Raw genomic sequence first — 14818 nt, 5'->3', positions numbered from 1 at the left:
GAAGCGAGGACACAACAAGCGGTACGTCATCTTCTCAGTTTAATTTTTCTTTCTACAATGATTCATCTGCTGATTATTCTCAAACACAGCAGCACTTTCAGACAGTAGAAGTGACTCTGGAGGCTTTGATACCCACATATGACATTATTAGGTCTGTTAAAACCTTTGTTGTGGGTCTGGCAAAAGTGAAAGTTAAACTTCGGCGTATGGACACATTATGAGTGACCCTAAATTGATTATCAGAAGTAATGACCTACAGTGGCTTCCAAAGTCTTCACCCTCATTTGCTGCGCTACAACTTGAAACAGATTTTTGACTTTAAGGAGGTTTGTACCATTTGGCCATCCCCACTGAAGGTGCAAAATGCATTTATTGTACCACAAATAGTAATTGAGAAATACAATAGAAATGTGCAGTTAATATAAGTATTACCCCAATCAAAGTCAACTCTTAAATTTCTGCTTCAGTGGCTGGTCTCTTGGGTTTTGTCTCTATTAGCTTAGCACATCTAGCCACTGAGATTTTTGCCTAGTTTTCAAAGCAAAAAGTTACGTTGTCTGTGCTGTTATCTGTGATTTATTCCAAGAACTTCTTGGTTTTCATTACTGGTGGTGTTACAGACTGATGCCTTGCAGACAAGTGGACATTTTTTTGGTTTTGTTCCTCCTTTGATGAACAATTTTAAGTTCATTTTAAAAAATACCAAAGGATGGTGAATACTTATCTTCATGGGATTTTTTAATTAGTATTATTTCAAAGTTATATTGCTGGATAAAGAAACAATCTCAAACTCTGCTCAGGAATTAATGTGTTTAATTTGAATTATGTTTAGTATTTTGTAGAAAATCATATTCAAAAATACATTTTCCTACAGAATGTATCACTGTTCTCTGCTAATTTTCCAGAAATGCATGATGCTTTCCCAGAATAATGCACCGCCCCTTCAGTCTCCACTCTTAACTGTCAGTGTTCTGGTCTTCCATCTCCTAACACACTCTTGTAGAGGTAACTAACACACTAATACAGTCTTGAGAACAATGATATGACAAAGCAAAACAATGAATCCTGTCATGGGTTACTTTAACATGGTTAAACATATTAACTATGGTTTTCAATCCCTCGAGGAGTGAAGTCTTTGTCTCATGAGGCTGTTTGGTAACAATAAATCAGTTTGCTACCACACTCAGAGTGACTGTCCTCTCTACATTAGGGGTTAAAAAAGGACATTTTTCTTGATGTTTTGGCATCTAATCAACATATAAATTTAGTTGCAGGTCACACAAACAGATTTTAAAATCCTCTTGTTTATGTGTACCCATGTAGACATGTATAATGGAGAGTTTGGGATGATTTGTGCAAGAAGCTTGTGTACACTAACTTCACTTGGTATTGCTGAATTACTTCCAAAGTCTCAGCATCTGCCGTACCAAATATTAGTTAGTTCACAGTATTCAAGACTTCAAGTCTTCCAGAAATGCTGAAACTCAAATTCCTCTCTAGTATTTAATGGTTTGTTAATGTGGACTGACCTGATGTGAACGGATTTAACTATTTCCTGATGCAGGAATGAATAAATATCTATTTCTTCACAGGTGAATCTCAATTAATTGGTCCACCTCGGCCAATAGCTGCATTAGTGGGTGATGACATCATTTTGCCGTGTCATCTGGAACCTGCGGTGGACGTCGTTAGCATGACGCTGGAGTGGACGAAATCTGACGCAAACTCCATATTTGTCCACGTGTGGCGTTCTCAACAGGACGTCAAACACACTCAAGATAAGTCCTACAAAGGGAGAACGTCGCTGTTTACGGATGAACTGAAGATGGGAAACATTTCACTAAAACTCTCCAACGTGAAGCCCTCTGATCGGGGAACATATAAATGCTTCATTCCAGTGCTGAAGAAAGCATCTTTCGTGGAGCTTGTCGTCGGTAAGTGGACACATACTGAAAATGTTTTTGTGGTGTCAGTATAGTTTTTTAGACACTGATGCTAATAGTTGCAGAGGACAAAAACAATCAAGCATCCATTTAAATAAGGGTTAAACACTTTTTATAAGAAAAAGTGATTTTTAGATTTACAGGAAGAACTCTGCTCCAGTTGACTGATGTAGCATACAGACCAGTGCTCACGTATTTGGACTGCACCACATTTTTCCACACATTTACCACCTACAGTAAGTTTGAAATAAAGCAACCAAGATGTGATTGAAGTTCAGATTTTCACCTTTAACTTGGGGCACAATGAGTTTAACCCAGCCTCTGGATTAGAACAAATTAGGGCCACAGCACAATACTGACTAAAATTGTTGATGTCTGCATGTTTTAGAGGCTATTCTTGGCTTGTCTAAGTAAATAGAAAACCAGAGGAGGTTTGTGTTCAGTGTTTGCATGGATGTATTGTAACCCAAACCACAATCTTCTCTTGAGCCAAGCCAAGTGGTTTCAGTGCACACAAACAAAGCAAATGGTGTCATTAATTGGAAACTGAATATGTAAGTAGACCTCATATCCTGGGAGAGATCTTGCAGTTTGTGCATCTTCCACGTCTTCGGACTCATTATGTGGACCTTTTTTGTCTGGAAGTTGAAAAGAAATCATGAGTCACATTATGTGGATTCAAGCTAATGAAAGAATACAGAATTTTAGAGCCATCAGAGGGAAAGTAACACGTTGTTCCTCCGTGAACCAATATGGCTATGTGTTCCCTAAAATCTTCACAAAACAATTTAGCTAGCTAGTGGTAAGCTAGCTGTTAGCCTTCGATCAGCCAGACATTCAAATGTAAAGTATATGTTGCACATTATAGCACAAAACAACCAAAATGCTAAACAAAGATCTAAATGTCAGACACTACAAACAAAATATGACATAATTACTAACAATATTAAGCATGATAACTCAGGCCTCACCTCTGTGCAAATGAGGAGCAGGCAACCTGACGAATCCTGTGGACAAATAGTATCCCAGCATCATATCTTCTGTAGGACTTAAATTTCGTTCCCAAATCGGTTAGAGTTTGCATGGACCTCTTTGTTTTCTCCACAACCTATACTTTCTGTCCATTTGGTGGCTGCATTGCATGGGCAGTAGTACCTCCTGCTGTGCATGTGTGGAACAGAGTCTTTTAAGGGGTGGAAAAGCAGATAAATAGCAACTGTACATCTTTGGAGTGGACAACGGTTCACATGCACAGCTTCAGACTTAGAACTAGTTTCACATTAACTTTATCCAGTGTTATTCAGTGTTTTTTTTGTCATTTGAAATCAATATAGATTCAGTTTGTGCATATTTCCTTGTAATCGTTGAAAAGCTTTTTGTTGTTTTCACTTGCATCAGGTTCTGTCTCGTCACCTGAGATTCAGTTAGCGGGACTTGATGAAAGCAGCAGCTCAGTGGAGTTACAGTGTGAGTCTGCAGGCTGGTATCCAGAGCCTGAGGTGTTGTGGCTGGACGGTGATGGAAACCTCCTCTCTGCTGGACCTATAGAGACAGTCAGAGGTCCTGATGACCTCTATACTGTCAGCAGCAGAGTGACTGTGGAGAAGAAACACAGCAACAAGTTCACCTGCAGAGTCCAGCAGAACAACATCAACCAGAGCAGAGAGACATGGATCCATGTTCCAGGTAGACAGAGTTTAGAAATCACCTCAATTAATCATCTTACATTCAATTAATTAAAGTCTAATTCTGTGTTTTTGTCATTTCAGATGATTTCTTCATGTTTACATCCAGCTCTAATGCTTCCATCATTGCTGGTTTGGCTGCTGGTTTGGTTGTCTGTGTCGTGTTTATTTCAGCAGGTCTCTTTTTTATCTGTAAATGGAGACAAAAAGTGATCAGTAAGTCACTACTTAATCCCAACCTTAACAGTCCATACAGGGTTATGTGAATTCAAGCTTTTTTCCCCTGTATTGCCTTGTGTTCTTGCTTATTTTATGTTTACATTTCTACTTAATGTCTTTTATAGTTCTTTTCTGTTGCTTTAATTCTGCACAGAGGCCAAGAGGATCTACTGGGATGAAACTGATAAAGGCCAAAGCGAAAACTGCTCAAAAACGGAGAAAACTGAAGCAGAAAGACAACAAGAGCAGCTGCTGACAGACGCAACAGAACCGATGGAGACAAGCAAACATGTAAGAAACACAAGACATGTAAGAAACTAAAAAAAAAACAAAGACAATGATGTGATATTTCTTAGTTTTTCTAAAGTTTAAATGTTACTAAAATACTACAAGGTATAAATTTAGGTACTATTTTTTTGTTGTTCAGGTGTTAGTTTGTCTCCAAATGTTTTTGTTCAGCTTTGCTTCTGTTACGACCCGGCTCAACAGGCCGCAAACAACAAAGTGATCACAACCAGGGAGCAAGTTTGAAGCCCATTACCAGAGTGTTTATTCAAAAAGCAAAGGTCAAATCACAAGTTGTCTGTATGTCATCCGTGTAAATGTATTGTGTGCTGTGAGTGCATGTATTGAGTGTCGTCAGTAGGATTTCAGATGTGGTGAAGTAAAATGTTGTATGCATGAAGGTGCAAGATCAAGCCGCTGGGAGCAACAGCCCAGCGATGTGGGCTCAAGAGCGGAAACCAGCTTTTATACTCGAGCCCCGGAAGACGAGCTGGACCCTTAGCCATCCTCAGTCGCCTCCTGCTGTCAGGTCCTTAAAGGCAAAACAGACATTATTAGGAGCACCATACTAGCAACAAGATGGGGACCGTCACACCCCCACCCATAACAAAAGCAGGTTCCCGGTGGAACCCTGCACTGTTCTATTAGTGCTCACCTTACCCAGCCACTGATTACAGTGATATGTGTGTGTGCTTTTAAATAACCCACCTAGACCAAAAGATGCAGCGCGGCCACGTGACCACACAGCCACGCCTTCTCCAAACACTCTCCAACCCAGGAACTGGTGCACACAGAGCTATATTTAAGGGAGAAAAGAGTGAGAAGGTGAAAGCAGACAAAAATTACAGAACCGGGGCGTGAGACAAAGCATCAGCTACAATGTTGTCCTTTCCTTTAATGTAGCGTATGTCCAGATTAAAGGACTGGAGGTACAAAGACCAGCGGACCAGACGCTGACTTAGAGATTTTAACGACGACAAAAACGTGAGCGGATTATGATCGGTATGGACCAAGATGCCTGCACTACCACTTACAGCCATGACCATAAGTTTGGACACAGCATGACTTACTTTGTCTGTTTTGATGTCTATTACAGAACATAACTAATATTTTTTGACAGCACCAGTTTAATTAGTCAACAAATCAACAAGGGATATAATATTATCAATAAATTCCAACAATTGGAACAACTTTGTTCCCAAAACATAATATTAGAAGAAAATAACAAAAAAAATGCAGTACTTTCACAACCAAATTTGGTAAGAATAACAAAATGACACCAAACTCTTGATGTTTTTTTAAAATATGAAACTTAATATAGTTCTCAGGAGTTGTGTACTGTATTGTAAGTGACAATTTTGTGGTATTTTCTAAGATTCACAAGCGTCATGGTACTTGTGTCCAAACTTATGGCCATGGCTGTAAGTACACATCAAAATGCTTTAACGCCAAGATCAAAGCTATCATTTCTTTTTCAGTCAGCGAGTAATTAAGTTGATGTTTATCAAACTTCTTGGAAAAGTAACTGACTGGAGTGCAGATCCACAGATCGTCCTGCTGGGTAAGGACCGCCCCAGCCCCCACGTGACTGGCATACACGTAGAGCTGGAAGGGCTGGTGAAGACGCGGCGCAGCCAATACAGGAGCAGCACAGAGGAGCCTTTTCACCTGAACAAACGCCTGCTGACAGATGGGAGACCACACAAATTTAATATCTTTAGGCAGCAAGTTGGTTAATGGCGCTACCACAGATGAAAAGTTTTGGCAGAAGCATCGGTGATAACCGACAAGCCCAAGGAAATGCATAAGCTCCTTTTTGGTGACAGGAACAGGAAACTGTTCAACCGCTTGCACTTTTGCAGCAACAGGATGGACCTCACCCTGGCCTACTACACAACCCAGATAGGTGACAAACTCACACTTTGCAAGATTCACTGTCAGCCTCGCCCCCGCCAAACGAGTGAAAAGCTCCGTGATGCGCTCCACATGCTCTTCCCACGTGTCAGAGTACACTACAACGTCGTCCAAGTAAACTGCACAACCAGACACATCACCAACAACTCTATTTATTAGACCTTGGAACGTCCCTGGCGCATTCTGAAGACCAAATGGCATCACTGTATAGGAATACAAGCCGGTTGGAGTTATAAAGGCAGACACCTCGCGCTTACGTTTAGTTAATGGTACCTGCCAGTACCCCTTCAAAAGATCGAATTTGCTCACAAATTTAGCAGAGCCCACCTGGTTGACGCAGTCATCCATTCTCGGTAATGGAAAACAATCCGGCTTTGTGACAGCATTCACCTTTCGAAAATCTGAGCAGAAACGCGGTGTCTTATCTGATTTAGGCATGGAGATGCCCAACTGGACAAACTATGCTTCGCGATCCCATTCTCCAGCATGTATTTAACTTCTGCAACTTTCGCTTTTCCAAATTAACCCTGTAAAAACACTGTTTGATTGGTTTTGAGTCTCCCACGTCCACGTTGTGTTCGATCCAATGAGTGCGTCCTGGCGTATCTGAAAATAAAACAGGAAATATGTGAATGACATCAGCTAACTGTTTAGCACGTTCCTCAGGTAAATGAGAAAACAACGTATCTAGTTTACACAATGTCTCAGAGTTTTTAAGATACCCAAGTGTCAAAGCGCTGTCCAAGGTACCAGGGTGGCTGTCATCTCCCCCAATGACGCGGCGCTGTCCCTGGTGCTGAAGCCATCAGTCACAGTCTCTACTGTACAAGCAGCACCTGCCCTGCCGGAGTCCGCCTGCACAGCATCAACGTCCCGCGCATAATATGGCTTCAGTAGGTTCCCGTGACACACCTGTGTCTTTTTCCTTCGCTCAGGCAGCGAAACCAAATAATTCTGATCAGCTGTTTGTTCAAGAACTGTATATGGACCAGTAAATTTTGCTTGTAAGGGAGAAGTTACAACCGGACATAACGCCAAGACCTGATCACCAGGCAAAAACAACCGCACCTCTGCGCCCCTATCAAACAATCTTTTCATTTTTTTCTTGCGCTGCAGTCATTTTTTTCTTTAACCAGCTCCCTCGCCACATAAAGGCGTCTCCTAAAACCATTAACATAATCCACAAGACTCTTAGGTGGCTCCAACAGCTGCCAACGGACCTTTCACTGTGTGCACGAAAACCAACTCATTTGGACTAAATCCTGTGCTTTCCTGGGTGACTTCCCTGGCCTCCAACATCAACCAAGGCAAACCTTCCTCCCAGTCTCCACCCAACTCTGTACAATAAGCGCGCAGGAGAGACTTCAGTGACTGATGGAAACGCTTTAAAGCCCCCTGGCTCTCGGGATGGTACGCTGTCGCTTTACTGTGACAGGAGCACCACACGAGCAGCAGGATGGGGCCGTCACAGCTTGAAGACAAACTATCCGAAGTCAGCTAATGACAATTATTTTGAACTGTTATTTTACAAATTTTCCCCATTTTGTTAAAACACAGCCAACATTTAGTAAAATCACCAAATGAAGGTTGCATTAGTGTAAAATTACACTGTTTAACTGGATTTAAATCAGCAAAAAAATGTCACATTATTGCCATTATTTTCAGTTCTTTTATCTTCTTTGGACAGTTTTCATCAAGGATTTTTTTTTCTTTTTAAACAAGATGTTTTTAATTTACTTTAATGTTAGACTCTTGACTAAACTCACGTCTGTCTTTGCTCAGAAGGAGACTTGGCTGCTCCGATTTCATTGTTTTCACGAGTGATCACAGTTAAATCACCAAATCATATCTATTTTTTGTGATATTGTCCTTAAAATGAGCAAAGCATATCTGTCTTTCTGTTCTTCTCAGTCCTCGTGGAGTCCTTACAAGTGGTTCAAGGATGAAGTGCAGAGGAGGCAGGAAGCTGAGGTTAAAGTGGCCTCATTAACGAAGCAGGTTCATGTTTGCATTTTTTAATTTTCCAGCCGTCTTTGTTTGATTTCATTTCTCCATCTAATGTCCACGTGCTTAAAGTGAGAAAAGAAGAAGAAGAAACAGGATTTTCTGTGCATTAAATGAAACTAAAACTCTGTCATGTCGTCTCTTTTCCAAGCTCCTGGAGGAAAAAGACGAAACAGAAAACCTGAAGATGAAGCTGCAGACTGAGGTTCTTTTTTTTTAAATTTAATTGAAAAGACAGTTTTGACATCACAGCACCAGTTTTATAGTCTGAAGTTACTGACAAGTATCCTGAAACCGTCCCTTAAATCTGGACAAAAGTCGTTGAAATTAAAGAAAATGTTTTATCTCCACTCAGGAGGAGGAACATTCAGCTGATGTCTCCAGACTTAAAAAGGAGGAGCGGAACTGTAAGAAAAAGCTGCAGAGGGTGCAAAAGGAGCTCAACGATATGAAAAAACAGGTTAATCTTAAAGTGATGTTATTTCTTCATTGAACGGTTATACTTAAGAACACAAAACTGGGAATTATTATTTGTGTGACAGCTGGACGTCGAGTCTGACGGAGAGCAGAGTGAAAGCAGAGAGAATCTACTGCAGTCCCTGAGACAGGAGCTGGAGGACAACAAAAGAGAGGTTCATCTCATTCATTTTGCTTGTAGACATCAATTTGGTATGAATTTCACAGTTAGTGATGATGAAGCACAGAAGTCTTAAGTGTTGTGTAAAAAAAGAAAAAAGAACTGCACATTAGCCTTAAGTGCGACATAGCAACAGTCTCTCAAATTAAACATTCCAGCAAAAGAACAACAATTCGAATGTCCGATATGAGTTATAACTGTTAAAATGGGCTCATAATGGCTCAAAATGTGTCCACACTGACCCTGATCTGTTCAATGTGGGCTAAAAAAAATGTTCAAAATGTCTCAAAATCTGTCAAAAAAACGAAAACAAGAACTGCTCAAACTGATTCATAAATCGTTCAAAATGAATGCTTTTTAGAACGACTGTCAATCTTCTACATGACGGAAAATGTCTTGAAAACCATTCAAAATGACTCAGTTTGTTCCAAACGACGGAAATGTGTCCAAAATGCCTTAAAACCTGTCTAAAATGACTTAAAACTGTCACGAACTAGGGAGGGCTGGGCCCGAGCAGAGAGCCACACTACCAAGACCAGAGGAGATTTAGAATGATTTATTGCAAGAGTGGGGAGTGGCTGGTGTAGTGGGGGGTTTTGGCCAGGAACGGGGGGGGGGGGGGGGGGTCCAGGCAGGAGCAGGGGTCCAGGCAGGAATGGGGGTCCAGGCAGGAACGGGGGGTCCAGGCAGGAGAAAACCGGTGATGAATTGCTTGGGAAAACGGACGAGGGTTCTGGGTGGCTGGATCCCGGACAGCTGGGTCTGAGTGGAAGCAGGAGAAAACAACATAAGAACAAGGCAGGAACTTAAACAGATCTTGTAAAAGGCTAGAGAGCAAACTGAACTGCATGGTTCTTGTTCAACAATCTGGCAAGGAGTGGAAGGATGAGCTGGTACTTATTGCAGAGGTGTGTAATCAGGTAGATGATTGTCAGCTGTCCGGGAGCCATAGAGGTGGTTGATTGCCTGAGTGGAGTCAGCTGAGAAGCTAGACTCCACTCAGGCACCGAGCTGCAGAGGGAGAGACAAGGCAGAGGCAAGGCAGAGGAGTGGATGGGAGACAGCAAGACAGACAGGGCAGAGGAGAAGGTGTGACAAAAACTGTCAAAATGGCTCAAAATTCGTCTGAAATTACTTGAAAATCATGCAGAATGGCTTAAAATGTGTCCAAAATGACTGGGAATGTATGGAAAATCACAGACGTAAAGTGACTGCACACATTCACCTACATGGTATCTGTCTTGACTTTAATCCAACCAAACACCTCTGGGGTATTTTAAAGAGAAAGTTTAACACGACTCCAGCTCACAAATAAAGAAAAACTAAAAGATTTGATCAAATGTGTAAAGGTGGACTGACATCTGTTGCACTTATTGCTCTATGTATACCTGATTAGACATTTAGTTATATCAGAGAGGACTCTTTTGATCCCAAAACTTGGAATCATGAAGGTTTTTCAGTCCACCACCGCTGACTGATAATTAACATCTGTGTTTGTCTGACAGCTGGAAGAATATGAGGAAAAGATGATAGAAATCAGAGAAAACACTGCAGAGAAACTGAACGACGAGTTTGCAGATCAGCAGGTAAAGGAACTAACTTTTACAATACGAGTTTAAAATCTGTCATAAATGACTGAAAATATGTTCAACTTCCCTTTTAACCTGTCCAAAGTGACACAAAGTCCTCCAAAGTTATGTACAACCGTCCAAAATAACTCCAAACCTGTTTAACCCTTCTATGCGCAGTGTGGGTCAGGATGCAGACTTCTCATTGGATTTAGGTCAGTTTTCAATTCAATTCAATTCAATTCAATTTTATTTATATAGCGTCAATTACAGTCAACTCGTCTCAAGACGCTTTACAGAACCCAAATGCCTGACCCCCAGAGCAAGCCCAAAGGCGACAGTGGCAAGGAAAAACACCCTTTTAACAGGGAAGAAACCTCGAGCAGAACCCGGCTCTATATAGGGGGGACCCATCTGCCTGCTGGCCGGGCGGGTTGAGAAGGACAGAAGAGGGCAAGGGGGAGGGATGGGAGAAGAGGGAGGGGTGGGAAAGCAAGGAAAACACAACACACATTTGGATACATGCATGACAGGATATGTGACACAGACAAAGTATAAGTTAACATTGAAAACTGACTCATAATTTACTCTTATGATGTACGGCTCTGACATTAAACATACTCCATATATAGCTAGCAGTAAAATTCAAACAGTATGTAAGTTAGCATAACAGTATAGTGAAGGCAATGCAGAGTTGACTGGTGGAAAAAGGGAGTTAGAAGCAGAGGGCTGGAGGAAGGTCAGCAACAGCATCCCACAGTGGACATGATGGAGACTGGACCAGCTGGTGGAACATCAACCGCAGATCTGAAGCATCCAGCTCTGGGACCAGGGACACTCGGAGAAATAGCACAGGGGGAAACAGAGTGAATGTACTGCAATAACGGTATACATATTAAATGTAAAGGTAGATAGAGAAGGGCTCAGTGCGTCAAGAAAAGTCCCCCAGCAGCCTATAGGCCTATAGCAGCATGACTAGAGGCAGAACGAAGGGACGTCCAAGAAGGAGTCAGCTATCAGTTTTGACCCATGCTGCTCATCAAAGGGTTAAAGTGTTAAACTTGTGTTTTTGAAATAGCTTGAAACTTCTCAAAAATGAGTGAAAATGATCTTTAGGTCATATTGGATGCACCTAAAGACGTGTCAAACTTTCATCATTGCTTATTGAAGTGTTTTAAAACAGCTTCTTGAGTCCTATCGGTAGTGACGATGAGGATATCTTCAATGGATGTTGATTCTTATGAACAGATTTTTAGTTCTGGAGATAACCAAACTCATTATCTTTCACTGACCTTGCCGTTTCTGCTGGATGTGTAGAAATAATTCCACCTGTTCACATTAATAAGAGATTTGATTTCTGATTTTGTGTTTTTGTCGTCTGAAGTCAGATTCTCTAGAATCTGTTCAGGACTTTGAAGAAGAGAAACAGAAGATGGAGAAGCTTCAGGAGCTGCAACACATGCTGGACACCAACAAAATGGAGGTTTGTCTTGTTGTATGTCTGCGCTTTTACTTTGAAATCTTGAGTTTGTTACCTTAGAAAACTTTCATCTTCTGCGTTCAGCTGGATGAACTTTTAGCCGACGTGCAGAAACTCGAAGAGAAGAAGAGGAGGAGCGACAACAATCTGCAGCTGCTGCACGAACATCTGGAGAGCCTGAAAAAGGAGGTGCAGCTGTTATTCTGCTTTTAAATCTCACACTTACCCTTTCATTTTGACTTAAAATTACTTACATATGTAAATCACACAGTCAAAATTAAATAAGTATGAATACATTTACAAAAATTAAATGAATTTACAGAACTAAGGTGAATAAAATGTACAAATTTTATATTCAGCCACACTGAAAAACTCAATATGATCTAGAATTAACAGTTTATTGTTGCAATGATATTAAAAATTGTTTAATTATCATAATTTGACATTTTTTAAAATTTAAATCCATTAATTTTATAGTTGACTATGTTTTTTTAAGCGTTAAAGATCAATTAAATATGTAAGATTTTAATGTAAAGTTACACAAAACCTTGATATGATCTAAACTTAACTGTAGATTTTAACAATTAGAAACAGAATTACTGGTTTACAATAGTATTTTGACAATTTGTGTTTTTTTAAATAATCTAAATTAAAGTTAGCAAACTTTGTAATAAGTCCCAAATAAATATGACACTTTTCTGCAGTATTAATCCAGATATTTTTTCATACTAGAACATTATTCAACCACTTTTCTAGATTATTTCATAGGATTTTCATAAATATACCAGATTAAACATTAAAAAGCCAAAATATTGGCCATAATCTTGTGGATAATTAAGGTTAGAATTTGTACTGCAATTGGATATTGTTAGATTTTTATGGGAACCCACAGTCTGATGTATTTTGTTGCCATTTAACGGTTGTTTTTGGTGCCTGAACTGCTGAAAATTATCACTCTGGAGTTTTCTTTTTCCCCATTTAAAAAAAAAACAAAAACACTGGAGGTTAGTCAGTGTTATATATGGCTGAAATCGACATTAATCTGCCTGTTATCTGGAGGGCAAATAACATCAGAATCTGACATTTCACAGGGTTTTGTCAGCATTTTCTAACTGCTTCCAATGTGTTCAGAGTCCATGAAGGAAAAATGAAGTGAAGTATCAGAGTCTGAGGCAAGAACAGCCTCAAATATTATCACAAAATGTCTCGGAAACAGTCCAACACATAAACAATATTCAATAACGCAACAGATTCTAACATTTCACACAAATTTATAGCAGTACTGTCATAGTGTTCAGTCTACTTGAACATGTTTTATTTTAATTGTGCGTTTCTTGCTTACAGTTTGATGACAGCAGCTGTGAAGACTGGGAGTCCAACAGCGAAGATTCATCCGACAAAGACAAATGCATTTTGTCCTGAAGTTCTGGAGCTCTTCTGCAAGGCAGTTACATGTTTTTTTTCATCAGTTTAAAATATGTTTATATAGGAAAAAAAACTATGTTGAAAAAACTGTTTCTAGCCTTAAGCTCTGCACAGCGTTTACTGCTATTAGATATTAAACTTTTATGAAGACTGACACATGAAACTGCAAATCATAATGTCAGCTAAAACTGTACATTCATGTTTACTTAGTATTTTTTATGGACTTAAAGTTTAAATTTCACAAACAGTGGCACCAATTACTTGTCTCTCAAGATGCAAGAAGAACCTTTATAAGGTTTATGCTTCTACAACACAGTGGTTATACGTTATTTTTTGTATTATTCTGTTTGTAATACTGTTTGTTATCTATGTTATCTCATATATACACCACCAGTGTTGTGTTTTCTCCATTTTTGCAAATAAAATGCATGTTTTGCTTCAGCCTGTGGAGCACAACTTGCAAATGTTTGTGTTTATACAGTGATTTCATGTTTCTTTTCTGGACATTTTCTTTGAAAGTCACTTGCATTGAAAAATTAAAACATATTAAATGTTTTCCTGGCATTCTGCACACACAAAAGGACAGTTCTGTGTATCATCTTATTTTTCCAAAAGTAGAAAATAATAAGCCCCAGAGTCCAGCTGTAGCTTTGTTCATCTTAATTCTGAATGAGATTTTTTAGTCATGAAAAAACATGTCAACAGTTTTTTGGTTCAGCAAGATTCGAATTCATAAATCATGTTAAATTAGGTATATGCATTAATGTTAGCACAATGTGCACACAAACTATGCAGAAATGCTGACACACACTGATCATTTAATGCCAAAGAAAGGCAGGTGAAAGCAACAAAAACTGTAATCCAAAGTCATCAAACAAAACACGAGTGGAGGTCAAGGAAAAATCCAAACTAAAATCTACCAAAAACCCAGAAACAAAAGCACAAACCTGATGAACATTGACAACACGTGCAGCAACAGGAAGAATCAGGCTGGAAAACATGAGGATAGTAGCCTAGACAACCCCACTGTTGCCAACTCCTCAGTAAAGAAAGTCGCCGTTGGCTGTCCTAAAAATCGCTAGAAGTCGCTAAATGACGTCATCGCCTAATTTGCATATTTCCCAGTTTGCATGTAATTGTAATCAACGCTGTAGGAGAGAGGAATAACGTTGTGGAAGAGACCAAAAAGTGAGTATAAAACACCAAAAATATGTTTTTCTGCTAAAGGCTAAATGCTGTGGTTTATTTTAGCATGACAGTGAAGAAACATTTTCATTTATATTCCGCTCCGTAAGTCTGGATGGGATCTGTAGTGACTTTGCGCATGCGCGATTCATCTGCTGCCTGGCCGCAGAGTGATGTGTCCTCTAATCAGACACTGGGACTGCTGTGGGGTTACTGGACTGACAGCCTGTGCTTTGGGATGGGAAGAAGCTCACAGCCAGCACCTGCTGCTCGTTGAGGACAGTAACTGCAGAATGCGCTGAGTTTTCCTGTCAGTCTCCAAAGTCTCCAAAATGGCAGAAAAAGTCGCTAGATTTGTCGGTAGTCACTTTTGACAAAAAAAAGTTGCTAGGAGCTTTGAAAAGTTGCTAGATTTAGCGAGAAAGTCGCTAAGTTGGCAACACTGGACAACCCATGGCAACGAATTTAAGGGT

General features: G+C 40.0%; 2 protein-coding genes across 2 annotated transcripts in view; both read left to right on the top strand.

Annotated features, from left to right (window-relative positions):
- The window catches only part of LOC110972494 (golgin subfamily A member 6-like protein 22), a 104713-nt gene that overhangs the window by 50927 nt on the left and 38968 nt on the right, over positions 1–14818 (top strand). The gene's annotated exons all lie outside the window — the stretch shown is intronic.
- LOC110968619 (butyrophilin subfamily 3 member A3-like) lies at positions 911–13638 on the top strand. Its single transcript, XM_022218542.2, has 13 exons — positions 911–1005; positions 1593–1934; positions 3342–3629; positions 3713–3844; positions 4002–4138; positions 7958–8044; positions 8202–8255; positions 8406–8510; positions 8593–8682; positions 10193–10273; positions 11640–11738; positions 11820–11924; positions 13080–13638. Exons 1-13 carry the CDS (start codon positions 912–914, stop codon positions 13155–13157), a joined length of 1692 nt encoding a protein of 563 aa, XP_022074234.2. The 5' UTR covers position 911; the 3' UTR covers positions 13158–13638.

This window comes from Acanthochromis polyacanthus, chromosome 23, assembly GCF_021347895.1.
Source record: "Acanthochromis polyacanthus isolate Apoly-LR-REF ecotype Palm Island chromosome 23, KAUST_Apoly_ChrSc, whole genome shotgun sequence".
NCBI classification, from domain to species: Eukaryota; Metazoa; Chordata; class Actinopteri; family Pomacentridae; genus Acanthochromis; species Acanthochromis polyacanthus.
The sequence above is the reverse complement of the archived record's forward strand: the minus strand, read 5'-3'. Positions and strand labels throughout refer to the sequence as shown.

What these genes read in the sequence shown, in the direction of transcription:
- LOC110968619 (XM_022218542.2), top strand. Translation starts at nt 912, where the DNA reads ATGATGCTTTCCCAGAATAATGCACCGCCCCTTCAGTCTCCACTCTTA. An exon ending in AGATGAAGCTGCAGACTGAG is followed by an intron (nt 8,256 to 8,405) that starts GTTCTTTTTTTT and finishes ATCTCCACTCAG; the next exon opens with GAGGAGGAACATTCAGCTGA. An exon ending in TGGAGGACAACAAAAGAGAG is followed by an intron (nt 8,683 to 10,192) that starts GTTCATCTCATT and finishes TTTGTCTGACAG; the next exon opens with CTGGAAGAATATGAGGAAAA.